The 16,496-nt window shown below is 37.6% G+C and overlaps 1 protein-coding gene across 1 annotated transcript in view; it reads left to right on the forward strand.

The window, feature by feature from the left end:
* C4BPA (complement component 4 binding protein alpha) overlaps positions 1–16,496 on the forward strand; it is a 56,825-nt gene that overhangs the window by 22,963 nt on the left and 17,366 nt on the right. The window contains exons 5-9 of the mRNA XM_052654103.1: positions 5,441–5,526; positions 5,701–5,895; positions 6,138–6,320; positions 7,990–8,190; positions 11,414–11,605. Coding sequence (XP_052510063.1) covers positions 5,441–5,526; positions 5,701–5,895; positions 6,138–6,320; positions 7,990–8,190; positions 11,414–11,605 — 857 coding nt within the window. The remainder of the gene's footprint in view (positions 1–5,440; positions 5,527–5,700; positions 5,896–6,137; positions 6,321–7,989; positions 8,191–11,413; positions 11,606–16,496) is intronic.

Here is a 16,496-nt window from a genome sequence, read left to right on the forward strand (position 1 = left end):
TCTTGTATTTTAAAATTAAATTTATTTATTTTTATTTGAAGGATAATTGCTTTACAATATTGTGTTGTTTTCTGCCAAACATCAACATGAATCAGTCACAGGTATACTATATCCCTTCCCTCTTGAAAATCCCTTTCACCTCCCTCCCCATCCCACCCCTCTAGATTGTTAACAGAGCCCCAGTTTGAGTTCCCTGAGTCATACAGCAAATTCCTATTGGCTATATATTTTACATATGATAGTATATATGTTTCCATGTTACTCTCTCCATATATCCCACCCTCTCCTTCCTCCCCCCACCATGTTATAAGTCTGTTCTCTATGTCTGCATCTCCCATGCTGCCCTGCAAATAGGTTCATCAATACTGTCTTTCTGTATTCCATACATACATGCATTAATATATGATACTTGTTTTTCTCTTTCTGATTTACTTCACTCTGTTTAATAGGCTCTACATTCATTCACTTCATTAGAACTTGACTCAAACACATTCCTTTTTTTGTGACTGAGCAATATTCCATTGTATATACATAACATAGCTTCTCTATCCATTCATCTGTCAATGGACATTTAGGTTGTTTCCATGTCGTAGCTATTGTAAATTGTGTTGCAATGAACATTGGGGTACATGTAACTATTTCAATTTTGGTTTCCTCAGGGTATATGCCTAGGAGTGGGATTGCTGGGTTATATGGTGGTTTTATTCCTAGTTTCTTTTTGTATTAGTTAATTTATTTTAATTGGAGCATAATTACTTTAGAATATCATGGTGGTTTTTGCCATACATCGACATGAATCAGCCATGGGTGCACACGTGTCCCTTGCATACCGACCCGCTCCTCCCAGTTTCTTCCCAACCCCATCCCTCTGGGTTGTCCCAGAGCACTGGCTTTGAGTGCCCTGCTTCATGCATCAAACTTTCACTGGTCATCTGTTTCATATATGGTAATATACATGCTTCAATGCTATTATTTCATATCATTCCATCTTGCCTTCTCTCACATGTTCCAAAAGTCTGTTCTTTACATCTGTGTCTCTTATGCTGCCTTGCATATAGGATTGCCATTACTATCTTTTAAAATTCCATATATATGTAATAATACACTGTATCGGTGTTTCTCTTTCTGACTTCACTCTGTATAATAGGCTTCAGTTTCATCTACCTCATTAGGACTGACTCAGATGTGTTCTTTTTTATAGCTGAGTCATAGTCCATCAAGTATATGTACCACAACTCTTCACGTGTTTATTATTCATTTGTATGTCTTCTTTGGAAGAATGTCTGTTTAGATCTTTTGCCCACTTTTTTGATTGGGTTGTTTGCTTTTCTGGTATTGAGTGTATGAGTTGCTAGTATATTTTGGAGATTAATCCTTTGTCAGTTGTTTCATTTACTATTATTTTCTCCCATTCTGAGGGTTGTCTTTTCACTATGTTTATAGTTTCCTTTGCTATGCAAAAGTTCTTAAGTTTATTAGGTCCCACTTATTTATTTTTCTTTTTCATTACTCTAGGAGGTGGGTCATAGAGGATCTTGCTATGATTTATGTCATACAGTGTTCTGCCTATGTTTCCTCTATGAGTTTTATAGTTTCTGGCCTTAAATTTAAATCTTTATTCCATTTTGAGTTTATCTTTGTGTATGGTGTTAGGATGTGTTCTAATTTCTTTCTTTGTCCAGTTTTCCCAGCACAACTTATTGAAGAGACTATCTTTGCCCCACTGTATATTCTTGCCTCCTTTGTCAAATATAAGTTGCCCATAGGTGGGTGGGTTTATCTCTGGCTTTCTATCTTGTTCCATTGGTCTATATTTCTATTTTTGTGCCAATGCCATACCTTCATGATGACTGTAATTTTGTAGTGTAGTCTGAAGTCAGGGTGGTTGATTCCTCCAGCTCTCTTCTTTCTCAAGATTGCTTTGCCACTTCTTGGCCTTTTGTGTTTCCATATGAATTGTGAGGGTTTTTGTTCTAGTTCTGTGAAAAATGACATTGTTCATTTGATAGGGATCACATTGAATCTGTAGATTGCATTTGGTAGTATGGTCATTTTCACAATATTGATTCTTCCAATCTAAGAACATGGAAAATCTCTCCATCTGATTATGTCATCTTTGATTTCTTTCATCATTGTTTTATAGTTTTCTGTATGCACTTCTTCAGTCCTTAGGTAGGTTTATTTCCAGGTATTTTATTCTTTGTGTTGCGATGGTAAGTGAAATTTATTCCTTAATTTCTCTTTCTGATTTTTCTTTGCTTTAGTGTATAGGAATATAAGTGATTTCTGTGTATTGATTTTGTATCCTGTAACTTTACTAAATTCAACTGATTAGCTCTAGTAACTTTGTAATAGTATCCTTAGGGTTTTCTATATATAGTATCATGTTGTCTGCAGACAGTGAGAGTTTTATTTCTTCTTTGCTAGTCTGTAGTCCTTTTATTTCTTTTTATTCTCTGCCATAGCTAGGACTTACAAAACTATGTTGAATAACAGTGGTGTGAATGGGTACCCTTGTTCTTGATCTTAGAGGGAATGCTTTCAGTTTTTCACCATTGAGAATAATGTTTTGGTGGGTTTATCATATATGCCCTTTATTATGTTGAGGTAGATTCCTTCTATACCCATTTTTTGAAGAGTCTTTATCATAAATGGGTGCTGAATTTTGTCAAACATTTTCCTGCATCTATTGAGATTATCATATCATTTTTATCTTTCAATTTATTAATATGGTGTATCACATTGATTGAGTTGCGTATATTGAAGAATCTTTGCATCCTTGAAATAAACATGACTTGTTCATGGTGAATAATCTTAATGTGTTGTTGAATTGTTTACTGGAATTTTCTTGAGGATTTTTACATCTATATTCACCAATGATATTAGCCTGCAATTTTCCTTTTTGTGTTTTGTCTTTGTCTGGTTTTGGTATCGGGGTGATTGTGCCCTTGTAGCATGAGTTTGGGAGTGTTCCTTCTGCTGCAATGTTTTAAAAGAGTTTTAGAAGTGTTGGCATTAATCTTTCTAATGTTTGATAGAATTCAGCTGTGAAGCCATCTGGCCCTGGGTTTCTGTTTTTTGGGAGGTTTTTTTTTTTTTTTTAATCACGTTTTTAATTTCAGTGCTTGTAATTGGTTTGTTCATATATTCTATTGCTTCCTGGTTCAGTCTTGGAAGTTTGAACTTTTCTAAAAATCTGTCCATTTCTTCTAGGTTGTCTGTTTTATTTACACATAGTTGCTCATAATAGTCTCTTATAATCCTTTGTATTTTTGCATTGTCTTTTGTAACTTATCCTTTTTCATTCCTAATTTTGTTGATTTGATTCTTTTCCATTTTTTCTTGATGAGTCTGACTAATGTTTTGTTAATTTTGTTTATCTTCTTGAAGAACCATCTTTTAGTTGTATTAATCTTTATTATCGTTCAATTTATTTCTTTTTCATTTATTTCTGCTTCATGATATCTTTCCTTTTAGTGACTTTGGGATCTTTTCGTTCTTTCCAGTTATTTTAGTTGTAAAGTTAGGTGTCAGGTGAGTGCATGCTCCTCGGTTCTGTCTCATCACAACAAAGATTTGGAGTGACGGGTATTAGAGCCCTCGGTGCTTCACAGCTCTTGGGTCTTGGACAAACCGTGTTATAGCTCTTAGACAATCAGTGTTATAGTTCTATTTTATTTAGAAGATAACAGGAGAATCCATCCTTGAAGCGTGAAGGCATGCCAACCCAAAGACGCGAAGAGAAGAGAGTGCAGGAGCGCCCCAGTGTGCGGAGAAGAGAGAGAGAGAGAGAGAAAGTGCTTTAGCTCCTCCTTTTATATGTTTTTTTCCTCCCCCTGGGCCTGCCCTATGCAAATTGGGCTTAGCTAGGAGTGCTGCCATGAAATTAAAAGATGCTTACTCCTTGGAAGAAAAGTTATGACCAACCTAGATAACATATTCAAAAGCAGAGACATTACTTTGCCAACTAAAGTCAGTTTAGTCAAGGCTATGGTTTTTCCAGTTGTCATGTATGGATGTGAGAGTTGGACTGTGAAGAAGGCTGAGCGCTGAAGAATTGATGGTTTTGAACTGTAGTGTTGGAGAAGACTCTTGAGAGTCCCTTGGACTGCAAGGAGATCCAACCAGTCCATTTTGAAGGAGATCAGCCCTGGGATTTCTTTGGAAGGAATGATGCTAAAGCTGAAACTCCAGTACTTTGGCGACCTCATGTGAAGAGTTGACTCATTGGAAAAGACTTTGATGCTGGGAGGGATTGGGGGCAGGAGGAGAAGGGGCCGACAGAGGATGAGATGGCTGGATGGCATCATGGACTCAATGGACGTGAGTCTGAGTGAACTCTGGGAGATGGTGATGGACAGGGAGGCCTGGCGTACTGCAATTCATGGGGTCGCAAAGAGTCGGACACGACTGAGCGACTGAACTGAACTGAGGAGTGCTGTTCGTTTTTCATGAAGTCTGCACTCCTGTCCTTGGACCTTCCTTTGGCCTTCCTTTGTTCTATTTTCGCAGGCTTTCCCCTTCCTTGTCTTTTAGCCACTACCATTTTGGACTCCTGTTTTCTCTTCTAACTACCTAACATAGGTTTTCCATTCGATTTTTTCTTATTTCCTGTGGTAGGATTGTATTGCTATAAACTTCCCTTTTAGAACTGCTTTTGATGCATCCCATAGGTTTTGGGTTGTTGTGTTTTCATTGTCATTTGTTTCTAAAGATTTTTTTCATTTCCCTTTTTATTTCTTCAGTAACCTGTTCATTACTTAGAATGTATTGTTTAATCTCTGTTTGTTTATTTATTTATTTATTTTATAGTTTTTTCCCCCCATAATCGATATCTAGTCTCATAGTATTGTGGCTGGAAAAGATGCTTGATATGATTTCAATTTTCTTAAATTTACTGAGACTTGATTTCTGACTCAAGATGTGTGAACCTTTATTCTTTAAGGACAATTGGCAGTCCTGCATGTATTGGGTTGTTATAGTTTTCACTGACTTTAATTAGAGGGCATGGAAGTAGTACAAGGTGGTGCCCAGGAAATCTCCCTACTTTTAAGATATAAACACCATCACCACTGTTGCTTTTAAGCAATCCAATTTCCCATGGCTAATCAGGATTAATCATTTCACTTAGGAAAGTAACATGCTTCTTTGTCTGTTTATTTGTTTACTTGAGTACCCAGATTTGATGAGATCAAGTTTCAAGTTTAATTTTCCAGGACAGTAATAAATTATAGAATAAAAGAACAAATGAACAGATATACATCTGATTGCAGTGATAAAATTTTACAGAATGGCATTCCTAATGGAAAGTATTATCTGATAAAATATTATTTCTTCATTTTTAATATAGAATAATAAGTCTATTTGTTCAGACTTCTTTATTCAACTTAATTTACATTAGGAATAATTTCATTAAAATCTTCAATCCTGTCTTATTCAGGTATATCTTAATTGGCTCAGCCAACAGTTATTGTGAGATACAAGATAAAGGAGTTGGCTGGAGTGATCCTCTCCCACAATGTTTAAGTAAGCAAAGACTCTTTTTGACTTGACTATGAACTTAAACTTTATTACATGTTAGGTAATAATAAAATTCATGTCCCTCATTGTTCCTTCTTATACACTTCATTAGAATTTGCATCATGAATATTAGATTTTAAGGATGACTTCCCTCATTTTCTTCCTCTTCACTCATCTCAGTTGCCAAGTGTAAACCTCCTCCAACCATTAGTAATGGGAGACACAATGGTGGAGATGAAGACTTCTACACATTTGGCTCTTCTGTCACCTACAGCTGTGACCCTGACTTCTCAATGTTAGGCAAAGCCTCCATTTCTTGCAGAGTGCAAAATAAGACAATAGGTGTCTGGAGTCCAAGTCCTCCTTCTTGTAAAAGTAAGTCATAATGATGAATTTTGGTTTGAATTCTTAGTTTAAAAGAAAAAGGAAGGTAAAGGTATTGGGGGAGGTGAAATTATTCAAAGAAAAACTAATTATTTTAATGATGTAGTCATTAATTTGGCAAACTGATACTTACCCTGTACCAGTATGTGGTAACAAATAGCACTGATATGATGGAATCTCACTTTACTGAAGCTTTTAAAAGTTGAAATTTGTCTTTTCTTGTGGATTTTTAGAAGTCATTTGTGTTCAACCAGTAGTTAAAGATGGAAAAATAACCTCTGGGTTTGGACCCATCTATACTTATCAACAGTCTATTGTATATGCCTGTAATGAAGGTTTTCGGCTTGAAGGCAGTAATTTAATCCGTTGTGAAGCTGATAATAGCTGGAATCCTCCTCCTCCCACTTGTGAACTCAGTAAGTATGGACCATGAAAGAGTTTCAATGTTTGGCATCTAAAGATATCCAGAAATATTATTGGGAGCACACTTACATGCCTAAGCACATTTGAATCACACTCTGATGCTGGGAGGGACTGGGGGCAGGAGGAGAAGGGGACGACAGAGGATGAGATGGCTGGATGGTATCACTGACTCTATGGGCGTGAGTCTGAGTGAACTCCGGGAGTTGGTGATGGACAGGGAGGCCTGGTGTGCTGCGATTTATGGGGTTGCAAAGAGTCGGACACGACTGAGCGACTGAACTGAACTGAACTGAACTGAGAAGTTTAAATTTAGATCAATCCCTCTTTTTTTTCTTGTTGAAAAAAAGGATTACAGTATACTGTGGAAGATCATATAACATCACAAAAAGCTGTCACACACAGTTGTAAACGTTGTGCATACTCCACCCCTAAAGATAGAGGTTAGCATTGTAGAGGTTGCTCTACAATAAACTGTTTATTGTATGTTTATTTCAACAATTTTCTTGCACTGATAGAAAATTGCTTTGTTCTAACAGAGATCATATGAATTGTTTTAAAGATAAACAGTAAAGAATCCTGAGGGAAAAATATCTTTTTCTAACTTACACAAAATTTTATATGGATTAACTATCAATGTAATCCTCATACTCTGAAATTATAAACTCATGTGGATCCCTGAAAATTATCTAAATAGTAATAATAATAACTTGATGCTAATATAGGTTTATAGCAAGAGTTAATTCAATGGATTCTGTCCAGAATTGTGGGCACTAGTATTATCCTTATTTTAAGAATCAGATACCCATTATTTGAAATGTCCAGGTTAGGCAAATCCATAGACAGAGAAAGTCTTTTAGTAGTCTCTAGGACCTGGGAGAAGACAAGACTAGGGGGTAACTGCTAACAAGTACTGAGTTTATTTTGAGGTTGGTAAAAATATCCAAAAATTGGATAGTGGTGATGGTTGGAAAACTGTGAATATACTGAAAACCACTGGATTGCATACTTTAAATTGATGAATTTTATGTTATGTGACTTGTCTCTCAATAAAACCATTTAAAAAGACATTTACCCTTGAAGATGAAAATATAATAAATGTCCAAATCGATGTGTTTGTATTATATTTCCATATTGTGAACCTGTATTATCAGGAAAGAGTAAAGATGACAAGACACAGATTTAGGCTCACAAGTCACTTGGTATTTGATTTGTTCTTGACAAACCCTTCAATGATAAAGCTCCTGATGTCATCTGAATAAGAGGAATGGCTCTTGTTTATTTTCTTCAGTCAGTCAGGAAACAAGAAAGTTCGATGTGATTGCCCGGAACATTTCTCCAGCCATACCTACCTAGCAAGCCCAATGCTTCAATTCAGAGACTAAAGTTTGTGATATAAAGTGAAGATGAAAAAGAATTCACATTTTAAAAAGTTGACACAACACACAGGAATCACTTGTCAGTGCCCCTAGTAAGAACTTCTCTGATGCCTTGCACATTTGGATGCCTGTCCTTGTGTGTTTCTGGTATGGCTGATTCATCAGCCATGGTAAGCTGGCTCCTGGCTGAACGAGGACTTGTCACCCTTTTACATGACAGGCTCATTGATCACTGTTGCATCCCTATTGAGAGTGTACTTTTCCCTTTTTGTTTCTTTATGAGCAGATGGTTGTGTTGGCTTACCACACATCCCTCATGCCTCGTGGGGAAGATATGACTACCAGACACAAACAGAACACCAAGTGTATGATATTGGGACTGTAAAGAGCTACAACTGCCATTTTGGCTATAAGCCAGAGGCAGATGGACCTAGAACTGTGACTTGTCAGAGCAATTTGAAGTGGAGCCCATACATAGCATGTAAGGGTGAGTTTCTTTTTTTGTAAATCTTTTTGTATATTAAATATTCAGTATGAGCTTGATTTTTCATCTTAAATGGATATAATTTTTTCCTCAAGATAAATTTAAACTTATATTAATTGAACTGTATATGAACTATTGTTGCCAGAGGGACCATAAATTTCTTGGAGTTTGAGCTGAGACATTATAATCTTATCCTGATTCAGAATCAAATGAGATATAAGCACAGAAGTCAAATACTATACAGATTAAGTATTAGCTCCAATATTGGTAAAGGTAGAAAGTAGAATACAACTCAACCATTGCTTGAGTCAGACCTCCATCACAGCCCTTTCCTCCCCAGTGTAGACTCTGAGGTGCTTTGCAGAGGAAAGTCTGTGAAGCAGTCATGAACTCAACCAACTGCAGCGTGACTTGTGTCTAATGTCTCTTGAATGATGGGACTGTGGGCTGAATGATCTGCCTTTAAAAGACAGACTCTGATCCCTGACTCAGTGTTTTTCCCCCAATAGAACAGGAAGGAGACTGTCTCTAGTCTCACTTGAGAGTAAGTGAGGGACTGAGAGACATATGGATGCAATTTTATGGGATTCTGCAATTGACAATATGCATTTTTATACCTATCTATGAGATAAAGGACAGAAATGGTATGGACCTAACAGAAGCAGAAGATATTGAGAAGAGGTGGCAAGAATACACAGAAGAACTGTACAAAAAAGATCTTCATGACCCAGATAATCGCGATGATGTGATCACTCATCTAGAGCCAGACATCCTGGAATGTAAAGTCAAGTGGGCCTTAGAAAGCATCACTACGAACGAGCTACTGGAGGTGATGGAATTGCAGTTGACCTATTTCAAATCCTGAAAGATGATGTTGTGAAAGTGCTGCACACAATATGCCAGCAAAAACTCAGCAGTGGCCACAGGACTGGAAAAGGTCACTTTTCATTCCAATTCCAAAGAAAGGCAATGCCAAAGAATGCTCAAACTACCGCACAATTGCACTCATCTCACACACTAGTAAAGTAATGCTCAAAATTCTCCAAGCCAGGCTTCAGCAATACGTGAACCGTGAACTTCCTGATGTTCAAGCTGATTTTAGAAAAGGCAGAGGAACCAGAGATCAAATTGCCAACATCCACTGGATCATGGAAAAAGCAGGAGAGTTCCAGAAAAACATCTATTTCTACTTTATTGACTATGCCAAAGCCTTTGGCTGTGTGGATCACAATAAACTGTGGAAAATTCTGAAAGAGATGAGAATACCAGACCACCTGACCTGCCTCTTGAGAAATCTGTATGCAGGTCAGGAAGCATCAGTTAGAACTGGACGTGGAACAACAGACTGGTTTCAAATAGGAAAAGGAGTCCATCAAGGCTGTATATTGTCACCCTGCTTATTTAACTTCTATGCAGAGTACATTATGAGAAATGCTGGACTGGAAGAAACACAGGCTGGAATCAAGATTGCCGGGAGAAATATCAATCACCTCAGATATGCAGATGACACCACCCTTATGGCAGAAAGTGAAGAGGAACTAAAAAGCCTCTTGAAAAGTTGGCTTAAAGCTCAACATTCAGAAAACTGAGATCATGGCATCTGGTCCCATCACTTCATGGAAATAGATGGGGAAACAGTGGAAACAGTGTCAGACTTTATTTTTGGGGGCTCCAAAATCATTGCAGATAGTGATTGCAGCCATGAAATTAAAAGATGCTTACTCCTTGGAAGAAAAGTTAGGACCAACCTAGATAGTATATTCAAAAGCAGAGACATTACTTTGCCGACTAAGTAAGGTCCGTCTAGTCAAAGCTGTGGTTTTTCCTGTGGTCATGTATGGATATTAGAGTTGGACTGTGAAGAAGGTTGAGCGCCAAAGAATTGATGCTTTTGAACTGTGGTGTTGGAGAAGACTCTTGAGAGTCCCTTGAACTGCAAGGAGATCCAACCAGTCCACTCTGAAGGAGATCAGCCCTGGGATTTCTTTGGAAGGAATGATGCTAAAGCTGAAACTCCAGTACTTTGGCCACCTCATGCAAAGAGTTGACTCATTGGAAAAGACTCTGATGCTGGGGGGGATTGGGGGCAGGAGGAGAAGGGGACAACAGAGGATGAGATGGCTGGATGGCATCACTGACTCAGTGGACGTGGGTCTGAGTGAACTCCGGGAGTTGGTGATGGACAGGGAGGCCTGGCGTGCTACAATTCATGGGGTCGCAAAGAGCTGGACACGACTGAGTGACTGAACTGAACTGAACTGATAAGAGTCTTTCCATTTTAGAGGTGAAGACAATGAGGCACAGAATACAGGGAACTTTATTCTGTATACTGGAATTGAAAAAATATGTGAAATGCGCAAATAATGATAGCTCAGTTGGTAAAGAATACACCTGCAATTCAGGAGACCCCAGTTCAATTCTTAATCTGGGAAGATTTGCTGGAGAAGGGATGGACTACCCACTCCAATATTCTTGGGCTTCCCTTGTGGCTCAGCTGGTAAAGAATCCGCCTGCAATGCAGGACACCTGGATTTGATCCCTGGGTTGGGAGTGATTCCCTGGAGAAAGGAAAGGTTACCCACTTCAGTATTCTGGCTTAGAGAATTCCATGGACTATATAGTCCATGGGATCACAAAGAGTTGGACATGACTAAGTGACTTTCCTTTTCACAAATAATGAAAAATGGTAGTTCACTTATTGAAAGATTATTTGTTTCACATTAGGAGTTAAAGTTTAATTGCAGTCATTCAAACTCATTTTGTGGAAATAGAAAGACTTTAATATCACTAAATTAAAATATCATTAATAAAATCCTTTAAGTGAGTGAAGTTGCTCAGTTGTGTCCGACTCTTTGCGACCCCATGAACTTTAGCCCACCAGGCTCCTCCATCCTTGAAATTTTCTAGGCAAGAGTACTGGAGTGGGTTGCCATTTCCTTCTCCAGGGGATCTTCCCAACCCAGGGATCAAACCCAGGTCTCCCGCATTGTGGGCAGACGCTTTACTGTCTGAGCCACCATAAAATCTTTTACCACCACTTAAATAAAGTATTGGAAACAAATGAGCTGGAGTGCTTTAGCAAATCAGGGACTTGGAAATCAAACTTGGTGTCCCTGTTATCCCAATCTCTCTTCAGTGATGAGATCTTCTAAAGGCAGAAATGGGATTTAGCCATGGGAGCCTCCTCATAGTGATTTTACTATTAGCCTTCTTTTATATTTTTTAGAGGTATGTTGCCCAGTACCAAACCTGAATAATGATGGAAGCATCACTCTACGGAGAAGACTTAGCAATAGTACTCACTGTATCTATTTCAGTGGAGATGAGATTTCATATGAATGTCATAATAAATATAGGCTTGATGCTACATGCACAAAATATGGCACTTGGAGTCCTAGAACACCAGAATGCAGCCCAGGTAAGACCTTATGGAAACACATTTTTTTAAAAGAAGTTTTTCATATCATATTGATGGAGATTATAATTTTTGCATTTTATTTACCAACTTTTTAGTGAATATATTTAAGTTTTTCTATCTATATTAAAATCAATTTTTTGGGAAACTTTTATTTTGTTAACTGTGTAACCAATTAACAATGTGGTGATAGTTTCAGGTGAACAGCAAAGGAACTCATCCATTCTCCCCAAACACACTTCCCATCCAGGCTGCCACATAACATTAAGCAGAGTTCCATGTGCTATACAGTAGGTCCTTGTTGGTTATCCATTATGAATATAGTAGTGTGTATGTGTCCATCCCAAAGTACTTAACTATCTCTTTCCCCATGATTCGCCCTGGCAACCACAAGATCATTCTCTAAGTCTGTTGGTCTGTTTCTGTTTTGTAAGTTCATTTGTATCATTTCCTTTTAGATTTCACATGTAGGTGATATTATGTGATATTTCTTGTTCTCTGTGTGACTTACTTCACTCAGCATGACAATCTCTAGGTCCTTCCATGTTGCTGCAAATGACATTATTTCATTCTTTGTAATGGCTGAGTATTATTTCATTGTATTTATGTACCACATCTTCTTTATCCATTCATATGTCTATAGGCATTTAGGTTGCTTCCATTTCTTGGCTACTGTAAACAGTGCTGCAATGAACACTGAGGTGCATGCATCCTTTCACTCCATGTTTTTCTCCAGATATATGCACAGGAATGGGATAGCAGGGTTATATAGTAGTTCTATTCTTAGTTTTTAAAGGAACCTCCATACTGTTCTTCATAGTGGCTGTACTAGTTTATATTCTCACAACAGTGTGGGAAGGTTCCCTTCTCTCCACATCCTCTACAGCATTCACTGTTTGTGGAGTTTTTGATAATGGCCATTGTGATTGCTGTAAGGTGATATCTTATTGTAGTTTTGATGTGCATTTCTTTAATAATTAGTGATTCTGAGCATCTTTTCATGTGCCTCTTGTCCATCTATATGTCTTCTTTGGAGAAATGTCAATATTTAGGATTTCTGCCCATTTTTGGTTAGGCTGTATGTTTTGATACTGCTAAACATCATGGGCTTTTCATGAATTTTGGAGACTAATCCCTTTTCAGTTACATCATTAACAAATATCCCAAGCTATGGGTTGTCTTTCATTGTCGTTGTCTTTTATTTGTTTACTGTTTCTTTTGCTGTGGAAAACCTTTTGAGTTTAAGTAGATATCATTTGTTTATTTTTGTTTTTATTTCCATTATTCTGGGAGATGAATTGAAAAAGATATTGGTGGAATTTATGTCAGAGAGTGTTCTGCCTATGTTTTCCTCTAGGAGCTTTATAGAGTCTGGTCTCACATTTAGGTTTTTAATCCATTTTGAGCTTATTTTTTGTCTTTGGTGTTAAAGAATGATCTAATTTTATTTTTTTAATATGTAGCTGTATATGATTTTCCCTGCATCATTTGAAGAGACTGTCTTTCCAACATTGTGTAGTCTTGCCTCCTTTGTGCATGTGTTTTATCTGTTTTTTTTTTTTTTAAATCCTGTTCCATTGATCTATATTTCTACTTTTGTATGAATATCATACTTTCTTGATGACTGTAGCTTTGCAGTATAGTCAGGGAGGCTAATTCCTCCAGCTTTGTTTTTTTTCTTAAGATTACTTTGGCTAATCAGGATCGTTGTGTCTCCATTACAAATTTTAAGACTTTTTGCTCAAGTTCTGTGAAAAATTCGATTGGTAGTTTGATAGGGATTGCATTGAATCTGCCTTGGGTAGTATAGTCATTTTAGCCATATTGATTCTTTTAATATACAAACATGGTATTTTTTCATCTGTTTGTGTCTTCTTTGATTTCTGTCATCAGAGTTGCATGGTTTTGGGGGTGGAGGTCTTTTGTCTCATTGTTGCTTAGTTGCTCAGTCATGTCTGGCTCTTTGCGACCCCAGAGACTGCAGCATGCAAGACTTCCCCATCCTTCACTATCTCTCAGAGTTTGAGCAAACTCATGTCAGTGATGCCATCCAACCATCTCATCTTCTGTTTCCCCCTTCTCCCCCTGACCTCAATCTTTCCCAGCATCAGGGTCTTTTCCATTGAGTGAGCTCTTTGAATCAGGTGTCCAGAGTATTGGAGTTTCACCTTCAGCATCAGTCCTTCCAATGAATATTCAGGGTTGATTTCCATTAGGAATGATCTCCTTGCTGTCCAAATGGCTCTCAAAAGTCTTCTCTAGCACCACAGTTTGAAAGCATCAGTTCTTCAGAACTCAGCCTTCTTCATGGTCCAAATCTCACATCTGTACATGACTACTGGAAAAACCATAGCTTTGACTAGATAGACCTTTGTTGACAAAGTAATGTCTCTGCTTTTTATTTTTTTCCTATTCTGAATTATTTATTTGTTTATTTTTAAATATAAATTTATTTATTTTAATTGGAGGCTAATTACTTTACAATATTGTATTGGTTTTGCCATTAATCAACATGAATCTACCATGGGTGTACGCGTGTTCCCTATCCTGAACCCCCCTCCCATCTCCCTCCCCATACCATCCCTCTGGGTCATCCCAGTGCACCAGCCCCTAGCATCCTGTATCCTGCATTGAATCTGGGCTGGCGATTCGGTTCATATATGATATTATACATGTTTCAATGCCATTCTCCCAAATCAAGCCACCTTCTCCCTCTCCCACAGAGTCCAAAAGACTGTTCTATACATCTGTGTCTCATTTGCTGTCTCGCATACAGGGTTATCATTACCATCTTTCTAAAGTCCATATCTATGCATTAGTATACTGTATTGGTATTTTCCTTTCTGGCTTGCTTCACTCTGTATAATCGACTCCAGTTTCATCCACCTCATTAGAACTGATTCAAATGTATTCTTTTTAATGGCTGAGTAATGCTCCATTGTGTCTATGTACCTCAGCTTTCTTATCCATTCATCTGCTGATGGACATCTAGGTTGCTTCCATGTCCTGGCTATTATAAACAGTGCTGCAATGAACATTGGGGTACACGTGTCTCTTTCAATTCTGGTTTCCTCAGGGTGTATGCCCGGCAGTGGGATTACTGGGTCATAAGGCAGTTCTATTTCCAGTTTTTAAAGGAATCTCCACACTGTTCTCCATAGTGGCTTTACTAGTTTGCATTCCCACCAACAGTCTAAGAGGGTTCCCTTTTCTCCACACCCTCTCCAGCATTTATTGCTTGTAGACTTTTGGATAGCAGCCATTCTGATTGGCGTGAAATGGTACCTCATTGTGGTTTTGATTTGCATTTCTCTGATAATGAGTGCTGTTGAGCATCTTTTCATGCATTTGTTAGCCATCTGTATGTCTTCTTTGGAAAAATGTCTGTTTAGTTCTTTGGCCCATTTTGTGATCGGGTTGTTTATTTTTCTGGAATTGAGCTGCAGGAGTTGCTTGTATATTTTTGAGATTAGTTGTTTGTCAGTTGCTTCATTTGGTATTATTTTCTCCCATTCTGAAGGCTGTCTTTTCACCTTGCTTATAGTTTCCTTTGTTGTGCAGAAGGTTTTGATTTTAATTAGGTCCCATTTGTTTATTTTTGCTTTTATTTCCAGTATTCTGGGAGGTGGGTCATGGAGGATCCTGCTGTGATTTATGCCGGAAAGTGTTTTGCCTATGTTCTCCTCTAGGAGTTTTATAGTTTCTGGTCTTACATTTAGATCTTTAATCCATTTTGAGTTTATTTTTGTGTGTGGTGTTAGAAAGTGATCTAGTTTCATTCTTTTACAAGTGGTTGACTAGTTTCCCCAGCACCACTTGTTAAAGAGATTATCTTTTCTCCATTGTATATTCTTGCCTCCTTTATCAAAGATAAGGTGTCCATAGGTGTGTGGATTTATCTCTGGGCTTTCTATTTTGTTCCATTGATCTCTATTTCTGTCTTTGTACCAGTACCATACTGTCTTGATGACTGTGGCTTTGTAGTAGAGCCTGAAGTCAGGCAGGTTGATTCCTCCAGTTCCATTCTTTTTTCTCAAGATTGCTTTGGCTATTTGAGGTTTTCTGTATTTGCATACAAATTGTGAAATTATTTGTTCTAGCTCTGTGAAAAATATCATTTGTAGCTTGATAGGGATTGATTTGAATCTATAGATTGCTTTGGGTAGTATACTCATGTTCACTATATTGATTCTTCCGATCCATGAACATGGCATGTTTCGCCATCTATTAGTGTACTCTTTGATTTCTTTCATCAGTGTTTTAGAGTTTTCGATATATAGGTCTTTAGTTTCTTTAGGTAGGTATATTCCTAAGTATTTTATTCTTTTCGTTGCAATGGTGAATGGAATTGTTCCCTTACTTTCTTTTTCTACTTTCTCATTATTAGTGTATAGGAATGCAAGGGATTTCTGTGTGTTGATTTTATATCCTGCAACTTTACTATAGTCATTGATTAGCTCTAGTAATTTTCTGGTGGAGTCTTTAGGGTTTTTTATGTAGAGGATCATGTCATCTGCAAACAATGAGCGTTTTACTTCTTCTTTTCCAATTTGGATTCCTTTTATTTCTTTTTCTGCTCTAATTGCTGTGGCCCAAACTTCCAGAACTATGTTGAATAGTAGTGGTGAAAGTGGGCACCCTTGTCTTGTTCCTGACTTTAGGGGAAATGCTTTCAATTTTTCACCATTGATGATAATGTTTGCTGTGGGTTTGTCATATATAGCTTTTATTATGTTGAGGTATGTTCCCTCTATTCCTGCTTTCTGGAGAGTTTTTATCATAAATGGATGTTGGATTTTGTCAAAGGCTTTCTCTGCATCTGTTGAGATGATCATATGGCTTTTATTTTCCAGTTTGTTAATGTGGTGTATTACATTGATTGATTTGTGGATAT

Source organism: Budorcas taxicolor, chromosome 16 (assembly GCF_023091745.1).
Source record: "Budorcas taxicolor isolate Tak-1 chromosome 16, Takin1.1, whole genome shotgun sequence".
NCBI lineage: Eukaryota > Metazoa > Chordata > Mammalia > Artiodactyla > Bovidae > Budorcas > Budorcas taxicolor.